Source organism: Scyliorhinus canicula, chromosome 17, assembly GCF_902713615.1.
Source record: "Scyliorhinus canicula chromosome 17, sScyCan1.1, whole genome shotgun sequence".
In the NCBI taxonomy this organism is placed as follows: Eukaryota; Metazoa; Chordata; class Chondrichthyes; order Carcharhiniformes; family Scyliorhinidae; genus Scyliorhinus; species Scyliorhinus canicula.
The window spans coordinates 107,793,368-107,821,109 of record NC_052162.1 but is presented as its reverse complement, the minus strand read 5'-3'; the positions used below and the strand labels follow the sequence as shown (position 1 = coordinate 107,821,109).

Sequence of the window (27,742 nt, the reverse complement as noted above, 5' to 3'; positions counted from 1 at the left end):
TCCTCCGGGTGCTCCGGTTTCCTCCCACAGTCCAAAGATGTGCGGGTTAGGTGGATTGGCCATGCTAAATTGCCCGTAGTGTAAGGTTAATGGGGGGATTGTTTGGTTACGGGTATCCGGGTGACGTGGGTTTAAAGGAGGGTGATCATTGTTCGGCACAACATCGAGGGCCGAAGGGCCTGTTCTGTGCTGTACTGTTCTATGTTCTAAGAAGGAGGAATTGTAGGTAATTAGTATTCGTTAAAAAAAGTACCAGAGTCATCTTCCAAAATTTTGTAGATTCTGGAACAGTCTCGGCAGAAGTGATGGTGACAAACATAACTCTGCTGTTTATAAACATGAGGGAGGAAGCGATAATTACAGAACACTTAGCCTCACACCAATATGAGAGAAAATGCGAGAGTCTGTTATAAAAGACACTTGGAAAATATCAAATGCAATTAGACAAAGTCAACATGGATTTGTGAAAGGGAAATCAGGTTTGACGAACATGCTGGAGATATTTGAGATTAGGATACAAAATTAAAGCACATGGGATTGGGGGTTGCTGAGTGGGAAAGATGGCCAACACTGTACCATAAGGCATGATGGGAAAATAGGACAATTGCTAATATTGGACTGTAAAGCATGGTGGTAAATCTGTCAGGGACCAGTTTAGCTCAATTGGCTGGACAGCTGGTTCGTGATAAAGAGCGAGGCCAGCAGCACGGGTTCAATTCCTGCACTGGCTGAGATTATTCATGAAAGCCCCACCTTCTCAAACATGTCCCTCGCCTGAGGTGTGGTGACCCTCACGTTAAATCACCACCAGTCAGCTCTCCCCTTCAAAGAGGAAAGCAGTTTCTGGTCATCTGGATTTGGCGATATTGCCTTACTTGTGTCTTGTCTGTGTGAGAAAACTGCATTTCTCTGCAAAATGGATTTTCTGCACACAGACAGAAAGGAGACTTGTAGCTGGACATCACACTGTGAAACAATGCCTTTGTTATCGAACCCCGAGATAAAATTATCTCAAGCAGAAGCTGGAAGGATTGCTGAATTGAACCTGTATAAATATGGTAGCACAGGGCAGCACGATGGCGCAGAGGGTTAGCCCTACTGCTTCATGGCGCGAAGGTCCCAGGTTCGATCCCGGCTCTGGATCACTGTCCGTGTGGAGTTTGCACATTCTCCTCATGTTTGCGTGGGTTTCGCACCCACAACCCAAAGATGTGCAGGCCAGGTGGATTGGCCACGCTAAATTGACCCTTAATTGGAAAAAAATAATTCGGTGCTCTAAATTTATTTTTAAAAACTAAAAAAATAAATACAGTAGCACTGAGATTTCACCAACGATAATCTAGGATCAACAGTTATGCGTTCAGACCTGAAATTCAAGGCCCACCAGCAAGCACCCTCAGAGTGACCCTGGTCAAGTTCACTCTAATCATCAGATAATTTATCTTGATTCAAGCCATGCAGCTTGAAAGTTACGCAACTGTTTAAATAAAACCATAGCTAAAGTCTTAGAGAAATAATAAAAACTGTATTTAAAGGTAAATCTACCTGGCTGTGAGTATTCAATACATTTTGCATTAGTAAGTTGCGGTCAGCAGAGGCAGAACATATTGGCATCCCATCTAACTTTAGAAGTGATTGGTGATCGGTTCTGAGTCAAACATCTCAACCTCCCAAACTGAGCCTGAATTAAGAGGGCAGTAGTCCCACGTGATGACCAGGATAAAGTGGGTGAAGAGTGAATAAGACAATTAGTAGAGCATGTTTGAACCACAGATGTTGCAGATAAAATTGCTAGAGTTAAAAGATTAAAGTGACCAACTGTAGATGTAAGCTCCAGTAATCAGCCTTGAGGGGTGAGGAGAGACCGGACAGGAAGTTAGCGACAGGAGTATGTGGAAAGGAGTTTAAAAGGATTAAAGAGAAACATCCTCTTCATGTCTGCCAGAACTTGGTCAATTACTGAGTTCTGGGGATGGTTTAGCACAGTGGGCTAAACAGCTGGCTTGTAATGCAGAGTAAAGATCAGCAGCGCAGGTTCAGTTCCCGTACCGGCCTTCTCGAACAGGCTCTGGAATGTGGCAACTAGGGGCTTTACACAGTAACTTCATTGAAGCCTACTTGTGACAATAAGCGATTATTATTATTATTATTATTGAGAAATGGCTGAATCTGGGCCAGAATGGGAAAAGGCACACAAGGAGTACCTGAACCATAAATGGCCCAAATGGACAGATAGTTTTGGGAACAAATTAACAGTTCTGCGATCAGAGACAGTGGGAAGCAGCCCACTCAGAGTCAAGAAACCGCGCATTGAAATATGAAACACTTTATACTTAGTTGCATGGGAGATTTAAATGATAAATAAATGGAGATAGAAAATTTGAGGCATGATAAATGCATGGAGATTGAGAATTTAAAGCTAGAGTTAGTGCAAGCTGCAAAATCAAAATGACTCACAGAGGTGCAGAAAAATCAAATGGATTCTGATTCCAAATGGAAACTGAGAAAGCTTAATCTGAGCCAATTCCAAACGGAAACTGAGAAAGCTTTTCTGGAAAAGGAATGAGCTGTTAGTGAACAAAGCTCAGCTCAGAAAGAAATTAAAAGGTTTAATAGGAGATGTGGTAATTTACAAGTAACCGTAAAATTGTTGCATAAAACAATTAAAACATTTTGACATCAAACCACTACCCGCAGTTGTCAGCATGAGACAGACAAGTTGAAGTCATAACTCCAGATCTGGAAGGATCCAATGAGCATCTTTGGAGTTCTAGGATCAAAGCATTCAGCAAAAGGTGAGGAAGATGCAAGTGTACTGGATGAACCATCTCAGAAATTTGGTGATCGGGAAGAAGCCGAGAGGCCTGAGCCTCCTCCGTCTGAACATCGTAGCCCTATTGCTCCGCAACCAATTCCCATGAACCCCATCATAACAACACAGATCAGAGGCATGGAGTATAGCACACCATATACAGTACTCAGCAGAAACAGCAAAAACGATTCCGGTATGGGTTCTTTAATAACATCCATCAACAGGGGTTTCTTCACCGTAGATGAGGAGCAGAAACACTTGTTGATGTGTTTAGGTTCAGCTTTTTGCTCAGCCTTATCAGGTGTATCCAGGAAGGCTTCTTGATGCAATAGGTCGATAGTCCAGCTAGGGAAGGGACAGTACTGGATCTGGTATTGGGGAATGAACCTGGACAAGTGGTTGAGGTTTCAGTAGGGGAACATTTTGGGAGTAGTGACCACAATTCCGTATGTTTTTGGGTACTTTTGGATAGGGATGAGGGTAACCCTCGGGTTAAGGTGCTAAACTGGGGAAAGGCAAATTACAATAACATCAGACAGGAATTGAACCCTGTTGGAGGGTAAATCAACATCGGACATGTGGGAGTCTTTCAAGCGACAGTTGATTAGTATTGATGAAAGTCACATTCCTGAGAGAACGAAGATTAAGTATGGGGAATTTAGGGAGCCTTGGATAACAGGGATATTGTGAAGCTCATCGAAAAGAAAAAGGAGCATTTGCATGGTCTAGAAGGGTGGGCACAGTAAGAAGTCTTACAATATCAGGTTGTAGTCCAACAGTTTTGTTTGGAATCACGGGCTTTTGCAGCGTAGCTCCATCATCTGATCAGGTGATGCTGGACTTTAACCTGGTGTTGTAAGACTTCTTACTGTGCCCACCCCAGCCTAACGCCGGCATCTCCACATCATGGGGACCATCTGAAGGGAAAAGGAGTGAATCCAGCGCGGGTGTAGACTCTGGAAAGGTTGGCCCAGGTCTCTTTTTTAAAGACATCACCTGAGGAAGGAGTGGGGACAGTGGAAACCCTTGAGGAAAAGTCCTTGGCAAGTAGGATTAAGGTGAATCCTAAGCATTGTATTCATATGTAAAAAGCAAATGGGTGGCCAGGAGGATTGGACCACTTAAGGAAAGTGGGGGGAATCTATGTGTTGAGCCATTGGAAATGGCGAGGTACTAAATGAGTACTTTGCAAAAGTGTTCACCAAAGAAAATAACTTTGCGGAAGGTGATTCTTGGGTAGGGTGGGTGGATAGTGTGGGTCATGTTGACATTGAAAAGGTGGGGGGGACTTCCGGTTGCGGTGATGCGGAGCTAAGCCGCACGTTCTGCAGATCCCGCTATCAAAGGATTTTCGGGCCTGTTTTAGGGCCCCAAACGGCGCTGTTTCGACGATTCCCGGTGGGGGAAGGTGTTTGGAGGAACATTCCCTGAAATTTATGGTGCGCACCCGGAGTGGGGCAAGGAAAAAGGCTGCAGCAGATCCCCAGAAAAAGCGGGGGAAGGAGGACAAAATGGCGGCCGTCGGAGCACCCGAGAATTGGTGGCAGTGGGCGCAGGAGCAGCAAGCTGCTCTTCTGCGCTGTTTTGTGGAGCTGAAGACTGGGTTGCTGGACTCCCTGAATGCGACTACCAGCAAGCTGCTTGAGACCCAGACAGCCCAGGAGGCGGCCATTCAGGAGTTGCAGCAGCAGGCCGCTGATCGGGAGGAGGAGGCCGTGGTCCTCGTGGGGAAGGTGGAGGCGCACGAGGCACTTCACAAAAAGTGGCAAGACCGCTTGGAGGAGCTGGACTTTCGCACGAGGCAGAAGAATTTGAGGATCCTGGGCCTGGCGGAGGGGCTGGAGGGGTCGGATCTTCTGTCCTATGTGGCCACGATGCTGAATTCGTTGATGGGGGCGGGGTCCTTCCATCTGCCCCTGGAGCTTGAAGGAGCCCACAGAGTGCTGGCCAGGAGGCCCAAGACGAATGAACCCCCGCGGGTGGTGCTGGTGCGGTTCCATCGGTTCAGTGACCGGGAGTGTGTGCTGCGCTGGGCCAAGAAGGAGAGGAGCAGCAAGTGAGAGAACTCGGTAGTGCGTATCTACCAGGACTGGAGTGCGGAGGTGGCTAAGCGGCGGGCCGGGTTTAACCGGACGAAGGCGGTGCTGCATAACAAGCAGGTTAAATTTGGAATGCTGCAGCCTGCGAGTCTGTGGGTAACATATAAGGACCGGCATTACTACTTCGAGTCCCCGGAGGAGGCATGGGCCTTTGTGCAGGCGGAGAAGCTAAGCGGCGGGCCGGGTTTAACCGGACGAAGGCGGTGCTGCATAACAAGCAGGTTAAATTTGGAATGCTGCAGCCTGCGCGTCTGTGGGTAACATATAAGGACCGGCATTACTACTTCGAGTCCCCGGAGGAGGCATGGGCCTTTGTGCAGGTGGAGAAGCTGGACTCGAACTAGGGTTTGGGGGCTGCGGGGTCTTGTGTACTACGGTTGTTGCTGTTTTTGCTGTTGCTGTTTTTGTAATTTTGACATGTGTTTTTTATGCTGGTTCTTGCTCTGTTTCTGGGTGGTTCTGTTGGGTATGGTTTTGTGTTATGTGGGGAATGTTGGGGGTTTGTTTTTTCTTCTGTACGGGGCTGGGGGATGGGGTGGAGCTGGAATTTGGGAGCTGCGTCAGAAAGGTGGGGTGGGGCTTTCCTCTGGTTTCCCACGCTGCGGGGCAGGAGGGGTCGAGCTGGCGGTGGGGGAGTGTTTTTTTGCCACGCTGAAGCGGTGCCAAGGAGGAGTGGCAGGAGGGGGGATGACCCCATGTCGGGAGGGTCCGGGTTTTGGCGGGAGTTGCCGGGGTCAGCAGAGATCAGCTGACTCACGGAAGTACCATGGAGGGTGCGTCGCGGCTAGGAGGGCTCCTAGCCGGGGGGGGGGGTTGGGGGGGGGATGGGTGGGGGGGGGGGATACCGGGTTGCTGCTGGACTGGTTAGGAAGGAGCTGGTGTGGGCCGGGGGGGTAGGGGAGAGGCGCTATCGTCATGGAGAACGGGTCGGGCAGGATGTGCTGGCCTGGGGCGAGCAGTCGATGAGCTATGGCTAGTCGGAGGTGATCCGGCTGATCGCCTGGAACGTGAGGGGGCTGAATGGGCCGGTTAAGTGGGCGAGGGTATTTTCTCATTTGAAGGGGCTGAAGGCGGACGTGGCTATGCTCCAGGAGACCCACTTGAAGGTGGCGGACCAGGTTCGTCTGAGGAAGGAGTGGGTGGGGCAGGTTTTCCACTCAGGATTAGATGCGAAGAACCGGGGGGTGGCGATTCTGGTGGGGAAGAGGGTGGCGTTCAAGGCATCTGAGGTGGTGGCGGACAAGGAGGGCAGATTTGTTATGGTGAAGGGTAGGCTGCAGGGAGAGGTGGTGGTGCTGGTAAACGTGTATGCCTCGAATTGGGATGATGCTGGCTTTATGAGGCGTATGTTGGGCCTCATTCCGGACCTGGAGGCAGGGGGCCTGATCATGGGGGGAGACTTTAACACGGTGCTGGATCCCCCACTAGACCGGTCCAGTTCAAGGACGGGTAAGAGACCGGCGGCGGCCAAGGTGCTGAGGTGGTTTATGGACCAGATGGGAGGGGTGGATCCCTGGAGGTTTGGGAGGCCGAGGGCGCGGGAGTATTCCTTTTTCTCCCATGTGCAAAGGGTTTACTCCCGAATAGATTTTTTCGTCCTGAGCAGGGGATTGATCCTGAGGGTGGAGGATGCCGAGTATTTGCCATAGCAGTTTCAGACCATGCTCCGCACTGGGTCGACCTGGAGATGGGGGAGGTGCGGGACCAGCGCCCGCTGTGGCATCTGGACGTGGGGTTGCTGGCTGATGAGGGGGTGTGTAGGAGGGTCCGGGGAAGTATTGAGGGGTATCTTGAGGCCAACGATACGGGGGAGGTCCGGGTGGGGATGGTTTGGGAGGCTCTGAAGGCAGTGAGCCGGGGGGGGGGGTGCTGATTTCCATCTGGGCCCAGAGGGAAAGGAGGGAGAGGGAGAGACTGGTGGGGGGAGCTCCTAGATGTGGATAGGAGTTACGCGGAAGCCCCGGAGGAGGGATTGTTGGGGGAACGGCGTAGCTTGCAGGCCAAGTTCGATTTGCTGACCACCAGAAAGGCGGAGACACAGTGGAGGAAGGCGCAAGGTGCGGTTTATGAGTATGGGGAGAAGGCGAGCAGGATGCTGGCGCATCAGCTCCGCAGGCAGGATGCGGCTAGGGAAATTGGTGGAGTGATGGATAAGGGTGGGAATGTGGTGCGGAAGGGGGCAGAGGTCAACAGGTTCTTTAGGGACTTTTACGAGGAACTGTACCGGTCGGAGCCACCGGTGGGGGGGGGGGGGGGGGGGCGGGGGGATGGAGAGCATCATGAACAGGCTACGTTTCCCAAAAGTGCGGGAGGAGCTGGTGGAGGGGCTAGGGGCGCCGATTGAGTTGGAGGAGCTAGTCAGGGGGATTGGTCAAATGCAGTCAGGGAAGGCGCCGGGGCTGGATGGGTTCCCGGTGGAATTTTATAAAAAGTATGCGGACCTGGTGGGCCCCCTGTTGGTGCGGGCCTTCAATGAGGCATGGGAGGGGGGGCTTTGCCCCCGACGATGTCACGGGCGCTGATTTCTTTGATCCTGAAGCGGGATAAGGACCCCCTGCAGTGTGGATCATACAGGCCAATCTCGCTCCTCAATGTGGATGCTAAGTTGCTGGCGAAGATCCTGGCCATCAGGATAGGGGACTGTGTGCCAGGGGTGATACACGAAGATCAGACAGGATTTGTCAAGGGAAGACAGCTTAACACGAATGTGCGGAGGTTGTTAAATGTTATTATGATGACTTCCGGTGGCGGCGATGACGTAGGAAGCCGCACATTTGTCAGCTCCCGATTCAAACTGACTTTTCGGATTTTTTCTTGAGCCCAAAACGGAATTTTTTCGATGTCTCCCGGTGGGAGAAGGTGTGGTGATCAACTTTCTCCACATTTCATGACTCGAACTCGGAGTGGAAAGGGGGAAAAAACGGCAGCAGCTCCCCAGAAAAAACAGGGGAAGGATTCCAAGATGGCGGCCGGCAGAGCACCAGAGGAGTGGAGGCTGTGGGTGCAGGAGCAGCAAGCTGCTCTCCTGCGCTGTTTTGCAGATTTTAAGGCTGAGGTGCTGAGCTCTCTGCAGGAAACGAATAAAAAGCTTTCGGAGATTCAGACAACCCAGGGTGCTGCCATCCAGGCATTGCAGGCGCAGGCCGCTGAACGAGAGGAGGAGGCCGTAGTCCTCGTGAGTAAGGTGGAGGGGCACGAGGCACTCCATAAGAAGTGGCAAGATCGCTTCGAGGAGCTTGATCACCGCATGAGGCGGAAGAATCTGAGGATCTTGGGCCTTGCGGAGGGGCTGGAGGGGTCGGATCTGGCAAGCTACGTGGCCACGATGCTGAACTCGCTAGTGGGGGCAGGATCTTTCCATCTGCCCCTGGAGCTGGAGGGAGCCCACAGAGTACTGGCCAGGAGGCCTAAGGAGGATGAACACCTGCGTGCGGTGCTGGTGAGGTTCCACCGGTTCAGTGATTGGGAGTGTGTGCTGCGCTGGGCCAAGAGGGTGAAGAGCAGCAATTGGGAGAATGGGGTAGTACGGATCTACCAGGACTGGAGTGCGGAGGTGGCTAAGCGGCGGTCCGGGTTTAATCGGACGAAGGAGGTGCTCTATAAGAAGAAAATAAAGTTTGGAATGTTGTAGCCTGCGCGCTTGTGGGTAACTTATTTGGAGCTGCATTATTATTTTGATTCCCCGGAGGAGGCGTGGGCCTTCGTGCGGACGGAGAAGCTGGACTCGAACTAGGGGTTGGGGGTTGCGGGGTCGGTTGTAATGCTTTATTGCTGGTTTCTGCTGTTGCTGTGTTTTTTCTGTACTTTTGTAATTTTGATATGGTTATTTATTGGGGCGTTGTTCTGTTTTTTGTTGGGGGGCATTGTTTGAGTTTTGTATTTTGGGGGGGGGGTTGGGGGGTTTGTTGTATTCTGTATAGGGTTAGGGGTATGGAGTGGGGCTGGTGTTTGGGAGCTGCGTCAGAAGGGTGTGGTGGGGCAGTGCGAAAGCGTGGGCTTTCCTCTGGTTTCCTGCGTTGCGGGGCTGGGGGGTGGAGATGATGACAGGGGGGGGGGGCCTTAACTGGTTCCTCCCCGCGCTGGAGCGGTGCCTTGAGGATTGACAGGATGGGGGATGATCCCACTCTGGGAGGGGTCAGGTTTTTGGCGGGTGTTTCCGGGGTCAGCAGAAGTTAGCTGACCCACGGAAGTACAATGGAGGTTGGTTCGCGGCTAGGAGGGTTCCTAGCCTGTGGGGGGGAGGGAGGGGGGAAAGGGGAATACCGGGTTGCTGCTGGCAGGGTCAGGAAGGAGCTGGTGTGGGCCGGGGGGACAGAGGTGAGGTGTTGTTGCCGTGGGGACTGGGTCGGCGGGGGGGGTGCTGGCCTGGGGCGGGCAGTCGACGGGCTATGGCTAGTCGACGGGGGAGGGGGGGCAGGACGCCCTCTGATCCGGTTGGTCACCTGGTGTACGAGAGCACTGAATGGGCCGGTGAAGCGGTCTAGGGTACTTGCTCATCTGAGGGGGCTAAAGGCAGATGTGGCAATGCTTCAGGAGACTCACCTGAAGGTGGCGGACCTGGTCCGTCTGAGGAAGGGGTGGGTGGGGAAGGTTTTCCACTCCGGGTTGGAGGTGAAGAACCGGGGAGTGGCGATTCTGGTGGGGAAAAATGTGTCGTTTGAGGCATCTGAGGTGGTGGCGGATAAGGGGGGTAGGTATGTTATGGTAAGGGGCAGGCTACAGGGAGAGAAGGTGGTACTTACTAGTGTGTATGCCCCAAATTGGGATGATGCGGGCTTTATGAGGCGTATGCTGGGACGTGTCCCGGATCTAGAGGCGGGAGGTCTGATTATGGGGGGGGGACTTCAATACGGTGTTGGATCCTTCACTGGATCGGTCCAGTTCAAGGACGGGTAGGAGGCCGGCGGCGGCCAAGGTACTGAGGGGGTTTATGGACCAGATGGGAGGGGTGGACCCATGGAGGTTTTGTGAGGCCGAGGGCACGGGAGTACTCTTTCTTCTCCCATGTACATAGGGTTTATTCTCGGATAGACTTCTTCGTGGTGAGTAGGGGACTGATTCCGAGACTGGAGGAGGCCGAATATGCGGCCATTGCAATCTCCGACCACGTTCCGCATTGGATGAAGTTGGAGATGGGGGAGGTGCGGGACCAGCGCCCGTTGTGGCGGTTGGATGTGGGGTTGTTGGCGGAGGAGGAGGTGTGCAGGAGGGTCCGGGCAAGTATTGAGGGGTACCTCGAGGTGAATGATACGGGGGAGGTCCGGGTGGGGATGGTCTGGGAAGCCTTGAAGGCAGTGATTCGTGGGGAGCTGATATCCATCCAGGCACACAGGGAGAGGAGCGAGAGGAGTGAGAGGGATAGACTGATGGGGAAGATGCTGGAGGTAGATAGGAGGTACGCGGAGGCACCAGAGGAGGGATTGTTGGGGGAGAAGCGCAGCCTACAGGCTAAATTTGATTTGCTGACCACTAGAAAGGCGGAGGCACAGTGGAGGAAGGCACAAGGGGCAGTGTATGAACATGGTGAAAAGGCGAGTAGGATGCTGGCTCATCAGCTCCGCAAGCGGGATGCGGCAAGGGAAATTGCTGGAGTGAGAGAAAAGAGTGGGAATATGGTGCGGAAGGGGCTAGAGGTGAATGAGGTCTTCAAGGACTTTTACGGGGAACTGTACCGGTCGGAGCCAACAGTGGAGAGGAGGGGAATGGAGAGATTTCTCGACGGGCTATCTTTCCCAAAGGTGCAGATGGAGGGGTTGGGGGCGCCGATTGAGCTGGAGGAGCTGGTTAAGGGGATCGGGCAGATGCAGTCAGGGAAGGCGCCGGGGCCGGATGGGATCCCGGTGTAGTTTTATAAAATGTTTGTGGACCTAGTGGGCCCCTTGCTGGTGCGGACACTTAATGAGGCGTGGGAAGGGGGGACTTTGCCCCTGACGATGTCGCGGGCGCTGATTTCTTTAATCTTAAAGAGGGACAAGGACCCCCAGCAGTGTGGTTCATACAGGCCCATATCTCTCCTTAATGTGGATGCCAAGGTGCTGGCAAAGAGCCTGGCCACCAGGATAGAGGACTGTGTGCCAGGGGTTGTACACGAGGACCAGACAGGTTTTGTTAAGGGAAGGCAGCTGAACACGAATGTGCGGAGGTTGTTGAATGTCATCATGATGCCGGCGATTGAGGGGGAGGCAGAGATAGTGGTGGCGCTGGATGCGGAGAAGGCCTTTGATAGAGTGGAGTGGGGGTACTTATGGGAGGTGTTGGGGAGGTTTGGATTTGGTGAAGGGTTTATTAGATGGGTGAGGCTGCTATATGAGGCCCCGATGGCGTGTGTGGCCACGAATGGGAGGAGGTCGGAGTACTTCCGGCTTTACCGAGCTTGTGGATCAGATGGAGGAGGAGTTCAAGAGGTGGGACATGCTGCCATTGTCGTTGGCGGGGAGGGTGCAGTCCGTCAAAATGACGGTGCTGCTGAGGTTCTTGTTCCTCTTTCAGTGCCTGCCCATCTTCATCCTCAGGGCCTTCTTTAGGAGGGTGACGAGCAGTATTTTGAGCTTCGTGTGGGCACATGGAACTCCGAGAGTGAAGAGGGTTTTCCTGGAGCGAGGGAAGGATAGAGGCGAGCTGGCGCTGCCCAACCTTTTGGGGTACTATTGGGCGGCCAATGTGTCAATAGTGCGTAAATGGGTGATGGAGTGGGGGCGGGGCGGCGGTGTGGAAAAGAATGGAGATGGCATCATGTAGAAGTACGAGCCTGGGTGCCCTGGTAACGGCGCCGTTGCCGCTCTCTCCTAAGAGGTATACCACGTGCCCGGTGGTGGCGGGGACCCTAAGAATCTGGGGACAGTGGAGACTGCATAGGGGGGAAACAAGGGGCTCGATGGAGGCTCCATTAGGTGGAAATCATCGGTTCATCCCGGGGAATACTGATAGGGGATTTAGGGGGTGGCAAAGGGTGGGCATCAGTAAATTGAGGGACCTCTTTATTGACGGGAGGTTTGCGGGCCTGGGGGAACTGGAAGATAAATTTGGGCTCCCCAAGGGAACATGTTCAGACACTTGCAGGTAAAGGCGTTTGCTCGGCGACAGGTGGAGGAATTTCCTTTGCTGCCCTCGCGGGTGGCGATGGACAGAGTTCTTTCGGGGGTGTGGGTCGGAGAGGGGAAGGTGTCTGACATTTATAAGGTAATGCAGGAGGTGGAGGAGTTGTCAGTGGAGGAGCTGAAGGCTAAATGGGAGGAGGAACTAGGGGAGCAGATAGAGGATGGGACTTGGGCGGATGCCTTGGAGAGAGTCAACTCTTCCTCTTCCTGTGCGAGGCTTAGTCTCATCCAATTTAAAGTGCTGCATCGGGCCCATATGTCTGTGACTCGGATGAGTAGGTTCTTTGGGGGTGAGGACAGGTGCACCAAGTGTTCCAGGAGTCCAGCGAATCATGCCCATATGTTCTGGGCATGCCCGGCACTGGAAGAATTCTGGAAGGGGGTGGCGGGGACAGTGTCGAGGGTGGTTGGATCCAGGGTCAAACCAGGTTGGGGACTCGCGATTTTTGGAGTCGCGGCAGAGCCGGGAGTGCAGGAGGCGAAAGAGGCCGGTGTTTTGGCCTTTGTGTTCGTAGTAGCTCGGCGGAGGATCTTGATGCAGTGGAAAGATGCGAGGCCCCCAAGTGTGGAGACCTGGGTCAGTGACATGGCGGGATTTGTAAAATTGGAGAGGGTCAAATTTGCCCTGAGACGATCAGTACAAGGGTTCTATAAACGGTGGCAGCCTTTTCTGGACTTTCTGACTCAAAGATAGGTATCTTGGTTAATAGCAGCAGCAACCCGGGGGTGGGGGGGTATTCTGTATTGTTTCTATTTTTTTTTTCTATGGTTATTTAACTTAATATTGTGTTAATTTAAGTTGTTGTTAATATGTTTTGTTGTTCATTGAGGGTGGGCGAATGTTTATCACTGTTATCATTATTGTTATTATTGGTATTTTATTGCGGTTCGTTGTTGTTACATAAATACTAAATTTTTCAATTAAAAAAAAATGTTATTATGATGCCGGCGGTTGAGGGGGAGGCGGAGATAGTGGTGGCGCTAGATGCAGAGAAGGCCTTTGATAGAGTTGAGTGGGGGTACCTGTGGGAGGTGCTGGAGAGGTTTGGATTTGGGGAGGGGTTCATCAAATGGGTGAGGTTGCTTTATGAGGCCCCGATGGCGAGTGTAGTTACTAATGGAAGGAGGTCAGAGTACTTCAGGCTCTACCGTGGGACCAGGCAGGGGTGCCCCCTGTCCCCCTTGCTTTTTGCACTGGCAATTGAACCTCTGGCTGTGGCGTTGAGGGAGGAGGGGAGGAGGAGGGGTCTGGTGCGGGTGGGGAGGAACATCGGGTATCGCTGTATGCGGACGACCTGCTGCTGCATGTGGCGGACCCAGTGGGGGGAATGCCGGGGGTTATGGGGCTGTTGGCTGAGTTTGGGGGCCTCTTGGGCTATAAACTGAATCTGGGCAAGAGCGAGGTATTTGTAGTACACCCGGGTGATCAGGAGGAGGGAATTGGGAGGCTCCCGTTTAAGAGGGCAGTGAAGAGTTTTACGTACCTGGGGGTGCAGGTGGCCAGGAGTTGTGGGACTCTTCACAAGCTTAATTTTACCAGGCTTGTGGAGAAGATGGAGGAGGAATTTAAAAGGTGGGACGTGGTGCCGCTATCGCTGGTGGGCAGAGTGCAGTCCGTCAAAATGACGTGCTCCCGAGGTTCTTGTTCCTTTTTCAGTGTTTGCCCATCTTTATCCCTAGGGCCTTTTTCAGGAGGGTGACTAGCAGCATCATGAGCTTTGTTTGGGTGCATGGGACCCTGAGGGTGAAGAGGGTCTTCTTGGAGCAGGGTAGAGATGGTGGGGGGCTGGCGTTACCCAATCTCTCGGGGTATTATTGGGCGGCCAATGTGTCGATGGTGCGCAAGTGGGTGATGGAGGGGGAGGGGGCAGCATGGAAAAGGTTGGAGATAAAATCCTGTGGAGGCACGAGCCTGGGGGCCCTGGTAACAGCGCCGTTGCCGCTCCCTCCTACGAGGTATACCACGAGTCCGGTGGCGGCGGCTACCCTCAAGATTTGGGGGCAGTGGAGGCGACATAGGGGGGAAGTGGGGGGCTCGATGGAGGCTCCGCTAAGGGGGAACCATCGGTTCGTCCCGGGGAACATTGATGGGGGGTTCCAGGCTTGGCACAGAGCGGGCATCAGAAAACTGAGGGACCTGTTCATTGACGGAAGATTTCCGAACCTGGGAGAGTTGCAGGAGAAATCTGAGCTCCGCTCGGGGAACATGTTCAGGTACCTGCAGGTAAAGGCGTTTGCTAGGCGGCAGGTGGAGGGATTCCCTTTGCTTCCCGCGAGGGGGGTGAGGGACAGGGTGCTTTCGGGGGTCTGGGTCGGGGATGGGAAGATATCTGATATCTACAAGGTAATGCAGGAGGTGGAGGAGGCGTCAGTAGAGGAGCTAAAGGCTAAGTGGGAGGGGGAACTGGGGGAGCAGATCGAGGATGGGACATGGGCGGATGCCCTGGAGAGGGTTAACTCTTCCTCCTCATGTGCGCGGCTCAGCCTCATCCAATTCAAGGTGCTGCACCGGGCCCACATGTCCGGGACTAGGATGAGTAGGTTCTTTGGAGGCGAAGACAGGTGTGTCAGGTGTTCCGGGAGTCCAGCGAACCATACCCATATGTTCTGGGCATGCCCGGCACTGGAGGAGTTCTGGAAGGGGGTGGCGAGGACGGTGTCGAAGGTGGTAGTGTCGTAGTCAATATTTTCCCCGCTTCTGGACTGTGATAGAAAGATTCAATCATGATTCATTAGGTAAGCAAAACTAAGCTTTATTTCGGACTACAACTGCTAGCAGTATGGCTGAGACTTGAAGTCGGAAGGCAGTGAAGTTCAAACTGCTGGGTCCGTCCCAAGTCTGCAATATCACAGAAGAATAAGACGATTTTTATACATTATAGGATCAAGATAACATGAATACAGCTTGGTCAGGAATTTGATCAAAAGTAAAACATAAGTAATAATCATTACAAAGGCGTCACCTTACTGACCTTTAGGGGACTGGAGTCTCATATCATTATCTTGTCTTTGTTTTAAGAGATGGAGCAAATTTGTTTAAGTACAGGAAGAGACAGTTTTTTAGCTTATCGTATGTATTTAGACTGCTCTGGTCTCATGACGAACGCGCCTTATCCGAGTTTAGAGTCAGCCAGTTCTCAGGTCAAGTTGACCTTGGCCTGCTTGTATTTGTGCAACTGTCACCCACGATCAGCCAACATTTAAGCTTTCGAGTCCAATTGTTAAGTTTAGGGCATATTTAAAATATATTTTATTACATGTCAGAGGCTTGTAATGAATATTCATTGAATAAATAATGTTGGTAACACAAGATAACAGGAGAGCCAGTAATACTTGAGAGATATTTTTCTTGTTGCCCAATGACCCAGAACAACCCAGAACTGTGAGACAATGAATGATGATTGGGAGAAAACAGCATATCGTCCGTCTCGAAGCACCAACCTTTCATTTAACAGCCAAAAGTAGTGCCCAATTGCATCACATAAACTGATAGTGCAGAAGTTCACAAGACATCCAAAAGCAAGGGTCAGCAGGTTCTCTACATATCCAAGCCCAATTCTATTTCTGTAAAACCTGATCCAGGCCTATATCATGACCACTTTTTACAGTTCTGAACAAGTCCTTTTCCTATTTTGCCCCTGCAGTGTTGCTGTGGTGCGCTGGTTGTTATTTTCTCCTAACAAGGGCATGTAAATGCTGCTCTGAGGTTTTTTAAAATAAATTTAGAGTACCAATTTTTTTTTTCCATTTAAAGGGCAATTTAGCATGGTCAACTCACCTAACCTGCACATATTTGGGTTGTGGGAGTGAAACCCACGCAGACGTGGGGAGAATGTGCAAACTCCACACGGACAGTGACCCAGGGCTTGGGTCCTCAGCGCCGCAGTCCCAGTGCTAACCACTGCGCCACATGCCTCCCTTTGCTCTCAGGTTTCGTGAGCAGGATATAATCTACCTGCATTTTCCTGAGCCTGTGCATGGTGCATTGGGAGGTTTGACCCGGGTTGGATTATCTTGTGTCCCAGGGCTGGACAGTTAACCCACTGATTGAAGCTGCAGTCGATGCTTTCTGCTGGCAGTGCGTGATTGGAGAGTGCGGGGGAACATCCTATTGCTTTTCCCTGTCTCACTTGTTCTGGAGCTTGGAAAGGGAGAATCATTGAGGGGTTAGCTTTAGAATCATATTGTGCAGAAGAAACCCTTTGGCCCATCAAACCTGCACTGCCAAAAATTACACTTAATCTATACCAATCCTACTTTCCAGCACTTGGCTCATAGCTTTGAACATTATGAGAGCTTAAGTGCTCACCCACATACATTTTCAAGGTTGGTGAGGTTTCCTACCTCTACTACTTTTCCAAACTGTGCAATCCATCTCCCATCACCCTCTGGGTAAAAATATATTCCCCCAAATTTGCTCTAAACCTCTTGCCCCTGAAAATGATGTCCACTTTGTATTGACTTTTCAACTACAATTGACCCAAAAGCTGCTGAGGTGTCTAATGAGTTAGATGTAAGTACATAGCAGGTTTTCTTCTTTCTTTATGGTTTTTGAAAGGCATTTTCAAAAAAGTGAATACAAGTGGACCTGAAAGTTTTAGGGATTAATTTTTGCTGTCAATGCATCAAATGATGTGGAGATGCCGGTGTTGGACTGGGGTGAGCACAGTAAGAAGTCTTACAACACCAGGTTAAAGTCCAACAGATTTGTTTGGAATCACTAGCTTTCTGAGCACAGCTCCTTCCTCAGGTAAATGAAGAGGTGGGTTCCAGAAACACATATATATAGACAAAGTCAGTGATGCAAGATGATACTTTGATGCGAGTCTTTGCAGGTAATTAAGTCTTTACAGGTCCAGATGGAGCAACTGGAGAGAGGGATAAACACAACGATTCTGTGTTGTTGCACGTCCTGAAGGCCGTCTTGGAGAACACTTACCCGAAGATCAGAGGCTGAATGCCCTTGACTGCTGATGTGTTCCCCAAATGGAAGGGCACATTCCTGCCTGGCGATTGTCGCAAGATGTCCGTTCATCCATTGTCGCAGCGCCTGCATGGTCTAGCCAACCATGGAGGGTAGTTTGCTGCAAACAATGGTTTGTTTGAAATTGCGTAGTTGTTTGAAGGCAAGTAATGGTGGGGTGGGGATGACCTTGGCAAGATGTTCGTTTGCATCGATGATGTGTTGAAGGCTGCAAAGAAGATGTTGTAGTTTCTCTGCTCCGGGTAAGTACTGGACGATGAAGGGTACTCTGTTGGTTGTGTCCCGTGTTTGTCTTCTGAGGAGGTCGGTGAGGTTTTTTGCTGTGGCGTGTCGGAACTGTCGATCGATGAGTCGAGTGTCATATCCCGTTCGTACTAGGGCACCGTGGCACAGCACCCGGAAGAAACCCACGCAGAATCGTCTGGGCCTAATTTTTAGACTATGCCCCCTAGTTCTAGAATATGCAACGTGGAAACAGTTTATCTTTATCAACCCCGTCTTTCCCTGTTGATATCTTGAAGACTTTGATCAGATCACCCCTTAACCTTCTAAATTACAGAGAAAACAGGCCTAATTTGTATAATCTTCCCTCATAACTTAACCCCTGAAGTGTGCGGAGTCTGCATGGATTTATTCCGGGTGCTCCGGTTTCCTCCCACAAGTCCCGAAAGAAGTGCTTGTTAGGTGAATTGGACATTCTGAATTTTTCCTGAGTGTTCCCTGAGCCGTGGTGTGGCAACTAGGGGATTTTCACAAGAACTTCATTGCAGTGGTAATGTTAGTCTACTTGTGAGATTAATAAAGTTTATTATTATTATGAGGTATTATTCTTGTAAACATACATTGCATTCTCTCTAAGGCCAAAATATCCTTCCTTGCATCTGGTGCCAAAATATGCTCATGGTACTCCATGTAGGGTCCAACCAGGGTTCTGTAAAGCTGCAGCATAACTTCTGCGTCCTTGCACTCTAATCCTCTAGATATACAGGCCAGCATCCTCTTTGCCTTCTTGATTGCATTCTGCACTTGTTCATAGCATTTTAATGATCTATGCCCCTGAAGTCCCAGGACTCTTTGGACCTCTGCTGAATTCAGCTTCAGGTGATCTAGAAAGTACCCTGATCTATTCATTTTTGGCCCAAAATAGATAACCTCACACTTGTCTCAATTGAAACCCATCTGCCACTATTCTTTTCCCATTTACCTCGTCTATCAATACCCCTTCATAATTTTAAGCTCTCATCTTCACTGTCTACAATGCCACCCGACTTTCTGCCATCAGTTCTTTCCCCATTTTCCCACCTGCCAACTGACAGCATTTTCCAAAATCGCCTCAATCCTCCACCTTGCATCATTTCGAGGGATGTGGAAAATTAATTCTGTGGAGAGATTGTAGAAACAGGGATTGTCCTCCTTAGAATGATGAATTCTGAATGAAGATTTCATGGAACTGTCCAATGTTATGGGTTGGGAGCTATGGGGACAGGCGGTTTGATAGAGCAGATAGGGCAAAACTGTTTCCACTGACAAGAGTGAGTAACCACAGGATGGGGGTTGAAGATAATTAAGGAAAGACAGATTTATATTAATATACTGCCTTTCCCGACCAATGGACATCAGAATGAAATTGTTACAGTGGCTGACTTCTGCTTCTATGTTTTATCGTCTTTTTCTTTGTTCCCTTAAAACTAGACTATTCCCAACCTCCCCCTGTAAAGTTGGGGTCGTTCAAAAATTAAAACCAAGTTCGCGTATTTGATTTTTACAAAAAATTTTAAAACTGAAAACTGTGCTGGACTTTTTTTACATGATCAGAAGCACACCCTAATAAACATGGTTCAATCCTGGATGTGATTAACAACAAAATCCAATCACTGTAGTTAGATATGAATTCGCCCATGTGATGTTACGGTATGGGGGGAATTGTGGGTGTTATGGGGCTGTTAGTTGCATATTACTGCTTTTTGCTATACTTTTTGTTATATTTTCTGCAAAAAATTCCAATAAAAAAATTTAAAAAAAAAAAAAAAAGATATGAATTCGCCGGCATCTCAGAAGATGAGATAACTAAGTGAATCCTTTCCACAAAGGAAACAGGTGAAAGGTCTCTCCCCAGCGTGAACTCGCTGGTGTGTCAGCAGGGTGGATGGCCGAGTGAATCCCTTCTCACAATGGTAGGTGAAAGGTCTCTCTCCCCGGTGTCAAGTTGCTGCTGTTCAGTGAGTTGAGATGACCTGAATGCAGTCCCACGGTGACAGCACCTGAACGGTTTCTCATCAGTGTGAACTCACTGATGAGTCATCAAGTTCCTGGAATGTTTAAAGCACTTCTCGCCATCGGTGCATTTAAAAGGTCTCTCATCAGTGTGAACACGTTGATGGGACATCCGTTCCGAGGAACGTTTAAAGCACTTCCCACAGTCCGGGCATTTAAAAGGTCTCTCATCAGTGTGAACTCGTTGATGGGATATCAGATCCGAAGAACTTTTGAAGAACTTCTCGCAGTCTAGGCATTTAAAAGGTCTCTCATCTGTGTGAACTTGCTGGTGGGACATCAGGTTTCCAGAACTTCTAAAGCCCTTTTCGCAGTCTGGGCATTTAAAAGGTCTCTCATCTGTGTGAACTCGTTCATGGGACATCAGGTTCCTGGAAGTTTTAAAGCACTTCCCACAGTCTGAGCATTTAAAAGGTCTCTCATCAGTGTGCACTCGTTGATGGGACATTAGTTCTGAGGAACTTTTAAAGCACTTTACGCAGTCAAGGCATTTAAAAGGTCTCTCATCAGTGTGAACTCGTTGATGGGACATCAGTTCCCAAGAACGTTTAAAGCACTTCCCGCAATCTGGGCATTTAAAAGGTCTCTCATCAGTGTGAACTCGTTGATGGAACATCAGGTTGCGGGAACTTTTAAAGCACTTCTCGCAGTCTGGGCATTTAAAAGGTCTTTCATCAGTATGAACACGTAAATGGGACATTAGCTCTGAGGAACGTTTAAAGCACATTGCGCAGTCTGGGCATTTAAATGGTCGCTCATCAGTGTGAACTCGCTGATGGGACATCTGTTCTGAAGAACTTTTAAAGCACTTCCCACAGTCTAGGCACTTAAAAGGTCTATCATCAGTGTGAACTCGTTGATGAGATATCAAATCCGAAGAACTTTTAAAGCACTTCCCGCAGTCTGGGCATTTAAAAGGTCTCTCATCAGTATGAACACGTTGATGAGACATCAGTTCCCAGGAACCTTTAAAGCACTTTCCACAGTCTGGGCATTTAAAAGGTCTCTCATCAGTGTGGACTCGTTGATGGAACATCAGGTTCCCGGAACTTTTAAAGCATTTTGCGCAGTCTGGGCATTTAAAAGGTCTCTCATCAGTGTGAACTTGTTGATGGGACATCAGGTTCCCGGATCTTTTGAAGCACTTCCCACAGTCTGGGCACTTAAAAGGCCTCTCATCAGTATGAACACGTTGATGGGCCATCAGTTCCCAGGAACGTTTAAAACACTTCTCACATTCTGGACACTTAAATGGTCTCTCTTCAGTGTGAACTCGTTGATGGACCATCAGTTCCCAGGAACTTTGAAAGCACTTCCTACAGTCTAGGCATTTGCTACATCTTTCATCAGTGTGAACTTTCTGATGGAACATCAGATTCCTGGAGAGTTTGAAGGACTTCACACAGTTTGGGCATTTAAATGGTCTCTCCTCACTGTGAACCCATTGGCGTGTCAGCATAATGAATTACTGCCCACACTTGTGAACGGTCTCTCTCCAGTGTGACACTGTTGGTGAATTAAAGAACTGATGGGTAATTAAATCCCTTCCCACAATCCTTACATTTCAACAATTTCTTCCCGTTGTGACTGCATTTGTCATCTGAAATGGCAAATATTCAGCTGAATCTTCGTCCACCCACAGAACACATCTACGGTTTCCCCACACTGTGACGGATGTTTTGTTGTTCCATATCAAAATCCGATGATATTTAGATTATGATAAATTGGGCAACTGTGTCAGATCCTGATTGTGATGTTTGGTCTGTTTCCCGACTGCAATCCTCCCCTTCTGAAACTGAGTTAAACAGAAAAAATGGAGTGAGAGAGAACCCACAAAAACACAAAGGTAGATTATGAAATTGAGCTGAGTGAATCTCGTAAATTATGGGGCCGGCATCATCACTAAGTGACCATAAAAGTTGCTGGATTGTTGTAAAGCTCCGGCTGGTTCATAAGTGTCCTCCAGGGAATGGAACCAGCCACCCAGTTTGTACCGACACATAATAAGGACTTTGACGTGATGAGGGGGAAGGTGAGCAGGGTTAAGAGATGTGGGAGGAGAAGAGGCGATAGAGAGGAATCTTATATATCTAAAACCAATCAAAAGCTCCCAAACCCTCAATCTCCACTATCTAAAAAGACTAGGTTTGCATGTCAATGTGAACACCATCACCTTCAGGTAACACACTGCACATTGTCATGGATGAACAGAAATTTCCTCAGTTTAAATATTGGGCAGACTGAAGGCAAAGTCTCCACCCCATCTCTCACCCTGGAAACTGTCTGAGGTTGAAGAAATGGGCAGCACAAGTGGATAGCACTGTGGCTTCACAGCGCCAGGGTCCCAGGTTCAATTCCCTGCTGGGTCACTGTCTGTGCAGAGTCTGCATGTTCTCCCCGTGTATGCATGGGTTTCCTCCGGGTGCTCCTGTTTCCTCCCACAGTCCAAAGACGTGCACGTTAGGTGGATTGGCCATGATAAATTGCCCTTAGTGACCAAAAAGGTTAGATGGGTTTATTGGGTTACGGGGATAGGGTGGAAGTGAGGGCTTAAGTGGGTCGGTGCAGACTCGATGGGCCGAATGGCCTCCTTCTGCACTGTATGTTCTATGTTCTCAGACTGGTCACAACCATGGTGAAATGTTTATTTTAAAATTAGACTTTGCAGGGTCGACAGGGTTGAGTTTGGAATTGTTGTTCTGCCTTTTAAAATAGCAGAATCTATTTCTGCCGAAACAAAAAGATCAATCTGGGATTACCAAAGAAACTCACACCTCATCATCTCTGAAGAAGCATTTTGATTCTGGACTCTAGAAATCATATGAAACACAATTATTATCTGTGATCTCTGCACTGTAAATCTTTCTTTCCTTGGTCTTTCACTGTAAGAATGCAAAGGAGGCAACTTTCAGACCCTCTCAGATTATCATTCATCATCATAGAATTTACAGTGCAGACGGAGGCCATTCGACCCATCGAGTCTGCACCGGCTCTTGGAAAGAGCACCCTACCCAAGGTCAATACCTCCACCCTATCCCCATAATCTTTGGAGTGTCTAAATAAACCAACTCTTTGATCTCATCCTATCTCAAGAGAATAGGAAATCCTCCACCAGTAATAAGAGGAATCAAATCAAAAATATCTTTCTGTTTCGAGGGCAGCACAAGGACACAGTGGTTAGCATTATTGCCTCACAGCACCGTGTTCAATTCAGCATTGAGTCACTGTCTGTGTGGAGTTTCTACATTCTTATTGTGTCTGCATGGGTTTCCTCTGGGTGCTCCAGCCTCCTCACAGTCCAAAGATGTGCGGGTTTGGTTGATTTGCCATGATAAATTGCCCCTTAGTGTCCAAGGATGTGCAGATTAGGTTGTGGGATTACAGCGATAGGGCAGGGTGGACGTGTAAGTGAACATGGGTAGAGTGCTCATTCAAACGGTCGGTGTAGAATCCTCCACTGTCGGCATTCTGAGATAAAAATAGATGGCAAGTGGAGAAATCAGTGTTGTTTAAATTATCACCCCTCCTGTTCCTAAAGTCACGCGACATGGCCCTGTCTTACCTCATGCTTTTGAAACTTTCATGCATTTCATGCTCACTTGCAACAAGGTTTGTTTGTTCACCACCCCCGTGCTCACTGACCAACAAGACTCCTGGGTCAGAAGCACCAACATTTTAAAATTCTCATCCTGGTTTTCCTCCATGGTTGTGACCATCTCTGTCTCAGTACTGCTCTCCAGCCACACACACCCCGAGATCTCTACACTCATCTAATTCTGGCTACACCATTAGTGACCATCCTTTCTTTGCCTGGGCCACAAGCTCTGGAAATGAGAAACCATGTCCACAGTTCTGCATCTGATGTGCTGTGACCTCACCAGGTACTGGAAATGGGGTGAAGCTTCATCTTTCATCTTCAACACCATAAACCCAGCCAAGGTCATACCAGAACTCCAAAACCTAGGACTTGGCTCCTCACTGCAACTGGATCCTCGACTTTCTGACCCATAGACCACAATCAGTAAGAATAAACAACAACACCGCCTCCACGATAGTCCTCATAACAAGAGTCACGCAAGGTTGCATACTTAGCCCCTTACTGTACTCCCCATACACACACGACTGCGTCGCAAAATTTGGTTCCAACTCCAACTGCTGGTTTGCTGATGACACGACCATAGTGGGTAGGATCACGAACAACGAGTCATGATACAGGAGGGAGATAGAGAACCTAGTGGTGTAAAAACAATAATCTCTCCCTCAATGCCAGCAAACCTAAAGAGCTGGTCATTGACTTCAGGAAGCAAAGTACTGTACACACCGCTGTCTGCATCAACAAGGCGGAGATGGAGATGGTTGACAGCTTCAAATTCCAAGGTGTGCATATCACCAAAAATCTGTCCTGGTCCACCCATGTCGATACTACCACCAAGAAAGCACAACAGCATCTATACTGCCTCAGGAAACTAAGGAAATTTGGCATGTGCACACTGACTCTAACCAACTTGTACAGATGCACCAGAGAAAGCATCCTAAGTGGCTGCATCACAGCCTGTATGGTACCTGTTCGGCCCAAGACCACAAGAAACTTCAGAGAGTCATGAACACTGCTCACTCCATCACACAAACCCACCTCCCAGCCATTGACTCCATCTACACCTCAAGCTGCCTTGGGAAAGCGAGCAGCAGAATCAAAGACCCCTCCCACACGGCTTACTCATTCTTCCAACTTCTTCCATCGGGCAGGAGATACGAAAGTCTGAGAACACGCACAGATTCAAAAACAGCTTCTTCCCCGCTGTTCCCAGACTCCTAAACAACCCTCTTATGGATTGATTCGATTAATACTACACTCCTTCATTTTCATTTCATGTGTGCTTCACCCGATGTCTGTGTCAAGGTATCTACATTGTGTACCTTGTATTGCCCTATGACAAATTTTGTTTTCATGTACTCAATGATCTGTTTGAGCTGTACGCAGAAAAATACTTTTCACTGTACCTCACTAAACATGACAATAAACAAATCCCAAATCCAAGTGTATTTTTTCTCCTAATTGCCTAGAGAGGACCTGATGGGCTGAATGGCCTCTTTCTGCACCATAACCTTTCTATCATTCTAAAAGTTTGAAGAACATTGTCCCAAATAACAGCATTGCCGCCTCACAGCTCCAGGAACATGGGTGACTCGGGTGACTCTGTGTGGAGTTTGTATTTTCTCCCCGTGTCTGTGTGGGTTTGCTCCGGTTTTCTCCCACTGTTCAGAAAAATGCAGGTGCAGTGGATTGGCAATGTTAAATTGCCCTTTAGTGTCCAAAGGGTTAGGTGGGGTTCCTGTGATAGGATGGAGGCATGGTTTTTAATTGGATGCTCTTTCCAAGGGCCGGTGCAGACTCGATAGGCCAAATAGCCTCCTTCTGCTCAGTCCGGATTCCCTTTCAGAAACCTGACGGCCGCGGAGGCACCTTACTGTATGTTGCCCCGCACAAAGATGGCCACCACGCATACGCTTTAATGCGCAATGTCCGTTGGAAACATGAGGCCGTGAACAGCAATCTGTAACTGTGAAAAAGCCGTGGCCCCGCCAAATGTAAACCGAGGACAAAAAGTTATTTTTCAGGAACAGTAGTTCGCACAACATGTTTACGAAGCCTCTTCGCCCACCTGCCGGATCCAGAGCCCTTTCCATCCTGTCATTCCAACCCTTCCGATTGGGAATCAAACCAGCTGCACCCTGTTGCCTTGCTCACAGTGCGCATGCTCCATTCTTTGCTTGGCCCCGCGTTCACTCCGAGGACGAGCCGCTGCTGCTCGGTCCTCCAGTCCCGCCCTCCAATAGGAAGTATTGGTCCGGAGCTGCCGTCAATCAGCCAGCCATTGTGACGGCTACAACGGGTGGGATCAGTCACAGACTCAGCCTGATTTGCTAATTATTGGCATTTTTACTGTTTGGGAGTTAGAGCTAGAGATGGATGGTCAGTTCCCCTCTGTGCGGGATGGGAATTGGGGGGTTGGGGGAGGCATTCACACGCATTTCCCTCGTGCACTGATTATCAACTTTACATACGAAAGTTCCCGCCTGCAAACTTTCAAATTGTTTTTGAGGAGGAATTAGTGAGTTTAGTTTCATGTTGAACAGGGGGACAGCTGTCTCATTTTTCACCTTCAAACAGGGATCGATGAATCAGAGAAAACTGATCTCCTGTGACCCACAAACGCAGATACTGCAAATCCCACCTCAAAACAGAAAATGTTGCAAACACTCAGCAGGTTTAACAACTTCTATGGAGAGGGAAACGAGTGGATGTTCTATCCAGACTGGGTGAGTTCAGAGATTTTATGGTTTACAAACAGGAACAGAGTTAGGGAAAGAGACGGGGAGAGGAGGAAAGAACAAATTGTCGTGTTATTGGATGGAAGACTGAAGTGATGAAATAATAAAGGAGACGACGTTGCGAAGTAACATGGGTGACAATGGAACAAGTAAATAAACTAATGGAACAAGTGAAAAAGCAGAAGACAGATCCAGAGGGGGGGATAAAATTTAACTACAGAAACTTTACCAGCACCTACTGACTGAATAAATGGGAATAGTGTTTATGATTTCTAAGTGTTGAAATGAATGTTGAGTCTGGAAGGTTGTAAAGTGTCTGTTCAAAGATGAGCTGCTATTTCTCGCGTTTCCATGAAGCTTCATTGGAAGCATACAGAAGGTCGAGGACAGAGAGGCCAAAGTGGCAGTGAGACGGAGAATTAAACTGGTAAATGTCTGGAAGCTCAGGATCCCCCTTGCAGAACAATGGTGATGTTCCACAAAGTAGTCACCCAATCGGGATTTCGTCTGATCAGTGTAGCAGAAAGCTTTTTTGATCTGATTTATTATTGTCACATGTATTAGTATATAGTGAAAAGTATTGTTTCTTGCATGCTATAGAGTCCAAAGACGTGCAGGATAGGTGGATTGGCCTTGATCAATGCATGAGATTAGGATGAGGTGGGGGAGTTCACAGAGTTTGAGTTCTCCTTCACAGGGTTGGTGCAGACTCTATGGGCCAAATGGCCTCCTTCTGCACTGCAGGAATTCTATCTTCAAAGACAGATGAGCTGTGAGAAGTCATGAGAGGAGATAGGAGAAAAACTGTAGAATGGTGGGTGTTATCGGAGCCATGACAGAGTGGAACTTGGGAGGTTGTGCCGCAGTGATATTACAGCTACACAATTAACCAAGAAACCTAGGGTGATACTCTGGGGAACCTGAAGGTTGAATCCCACCACAGCAAATTGGAATCTAATAACAATCTGAAATTGCAAGTCGAATGCTGACCATTTTGTAAAATTTTTGATTTTGTAAAAACCCTCACTTTAGAGAAGGGTCTGGCCGATATGAGTGACTCTGAAATTGATGGCAAACCACTCAATTTACAGGCAATTAGCGATGGGCAATACATGTTGGCCAAAATGGCGATGTCCACATCCCATGAATGAATTTTTTTTAAGTGAGACTTCTTTTTAACTTGCTGGGAAAAGAAGTAGCTGATCAGATTGTCTCAATTTTAATGATGAAGAAGCTCCATGAACTCTTCACAGATGTTGGAGCTGAGTATGGAGGAGGTGGGGTGAAGGGAGAGCCGTTCAAAACAAACTAACTTCTCTTGGAAATTTTAAGAAGATTGTCTTCCGTTGGTTGGATTTGCTGAACAGTCACAGGAATGGTGGCTCTCCTCTTGGTAACTCCAAATTAAGCACTATTAACCCGAAAATTGGTGGCTAAGCCAACAAAAAAAAAAAACACCCGCTCCAGAAAATCATCACATATCCAAGGATATCCCCTAGAACCAACAGAATAGTCAAAGAGAAAATAAGGGCAGCAAGAGCATGGAGAGAAAGGACAAGACAGCAGACATAAAGAGCAAGGCAGAGCAAGATATGGTGGAGAGAGCAGAATCGCTGCAAACATTGATTTACCCAGCAATAGAGCAATGGATGGAGATGCCATAAAGAAAACAATTATGGCAAAGGTGAAGTTAGCAGTTGCAGATGCCTTGGCACCCTTCAAGGAGGGTGCTGGAGAGGACGGAGCGATGACTGGAGATTCCGGACGTAACGTTGAAAATTCTGGAGGGCAGCCACCGTTCAGGCAGACTCGATCACCTCACTGGAAGTAGAGGTGTCAAGGTTGGTAGTGGCCCAGGAAGCACTAAAAGGGAAGGTAGATGACCAAGAGAACACATCACACTGCCAGAACCTCAGGATTGTGGGACTACCAGAGGGCACCGAGGGCAGGAAGCCGTCTGAGTACGTGGCCCAGATGCTGGGTGATGCTGGTTTGGGGGTGAAAGCTTTTCGAATCCCCCAGAAGTGGACAGGGCCAACAGGTCACTCTGGCAGAGGTCTATCATCTCCAAGCTCCACCAGTTTCAAGACACGGAGCGGATCCTGAGCTGGGCATGAACTCACGGTCCTGCAATTGGGAAAGG

The 27,742-nt window shown here is 49.1% G+C and overlaps 1 protein-coding gene across 1 annotated transcript; it reads right to left on the bottom strand.

The window, feature by feature from the left end:
* Positions 1 to 19,028: 19,028 nt before the first annotated feature.
* On the bottom strand, positions 19,029 to 25,051 carry LOC119952283 (zinc finger protein 271-like). The gene is made up of 2 exons (XM_038775903.1): positions 24,930 to 25,051; positions 19,029 to 21,061 (listed from the first exon to the last, which is right to left on the bottom strand). Exon 2 carries the CDS (start codon positions 20,723 to 20,725, stop codon positions 19,280 to 19,282), a length of 1,446 nt encoding a protein of 481 aa, XP_038631831.1. The 5' UTR covers positions 20,726 to 21,061; positions 24,930 to 25,051; the 3' UTR covers positions 19,029 to 19,279.
* Between the last annotated feature and the right edge of the window lie 2,691 nt (positions 25,052 to 27,742).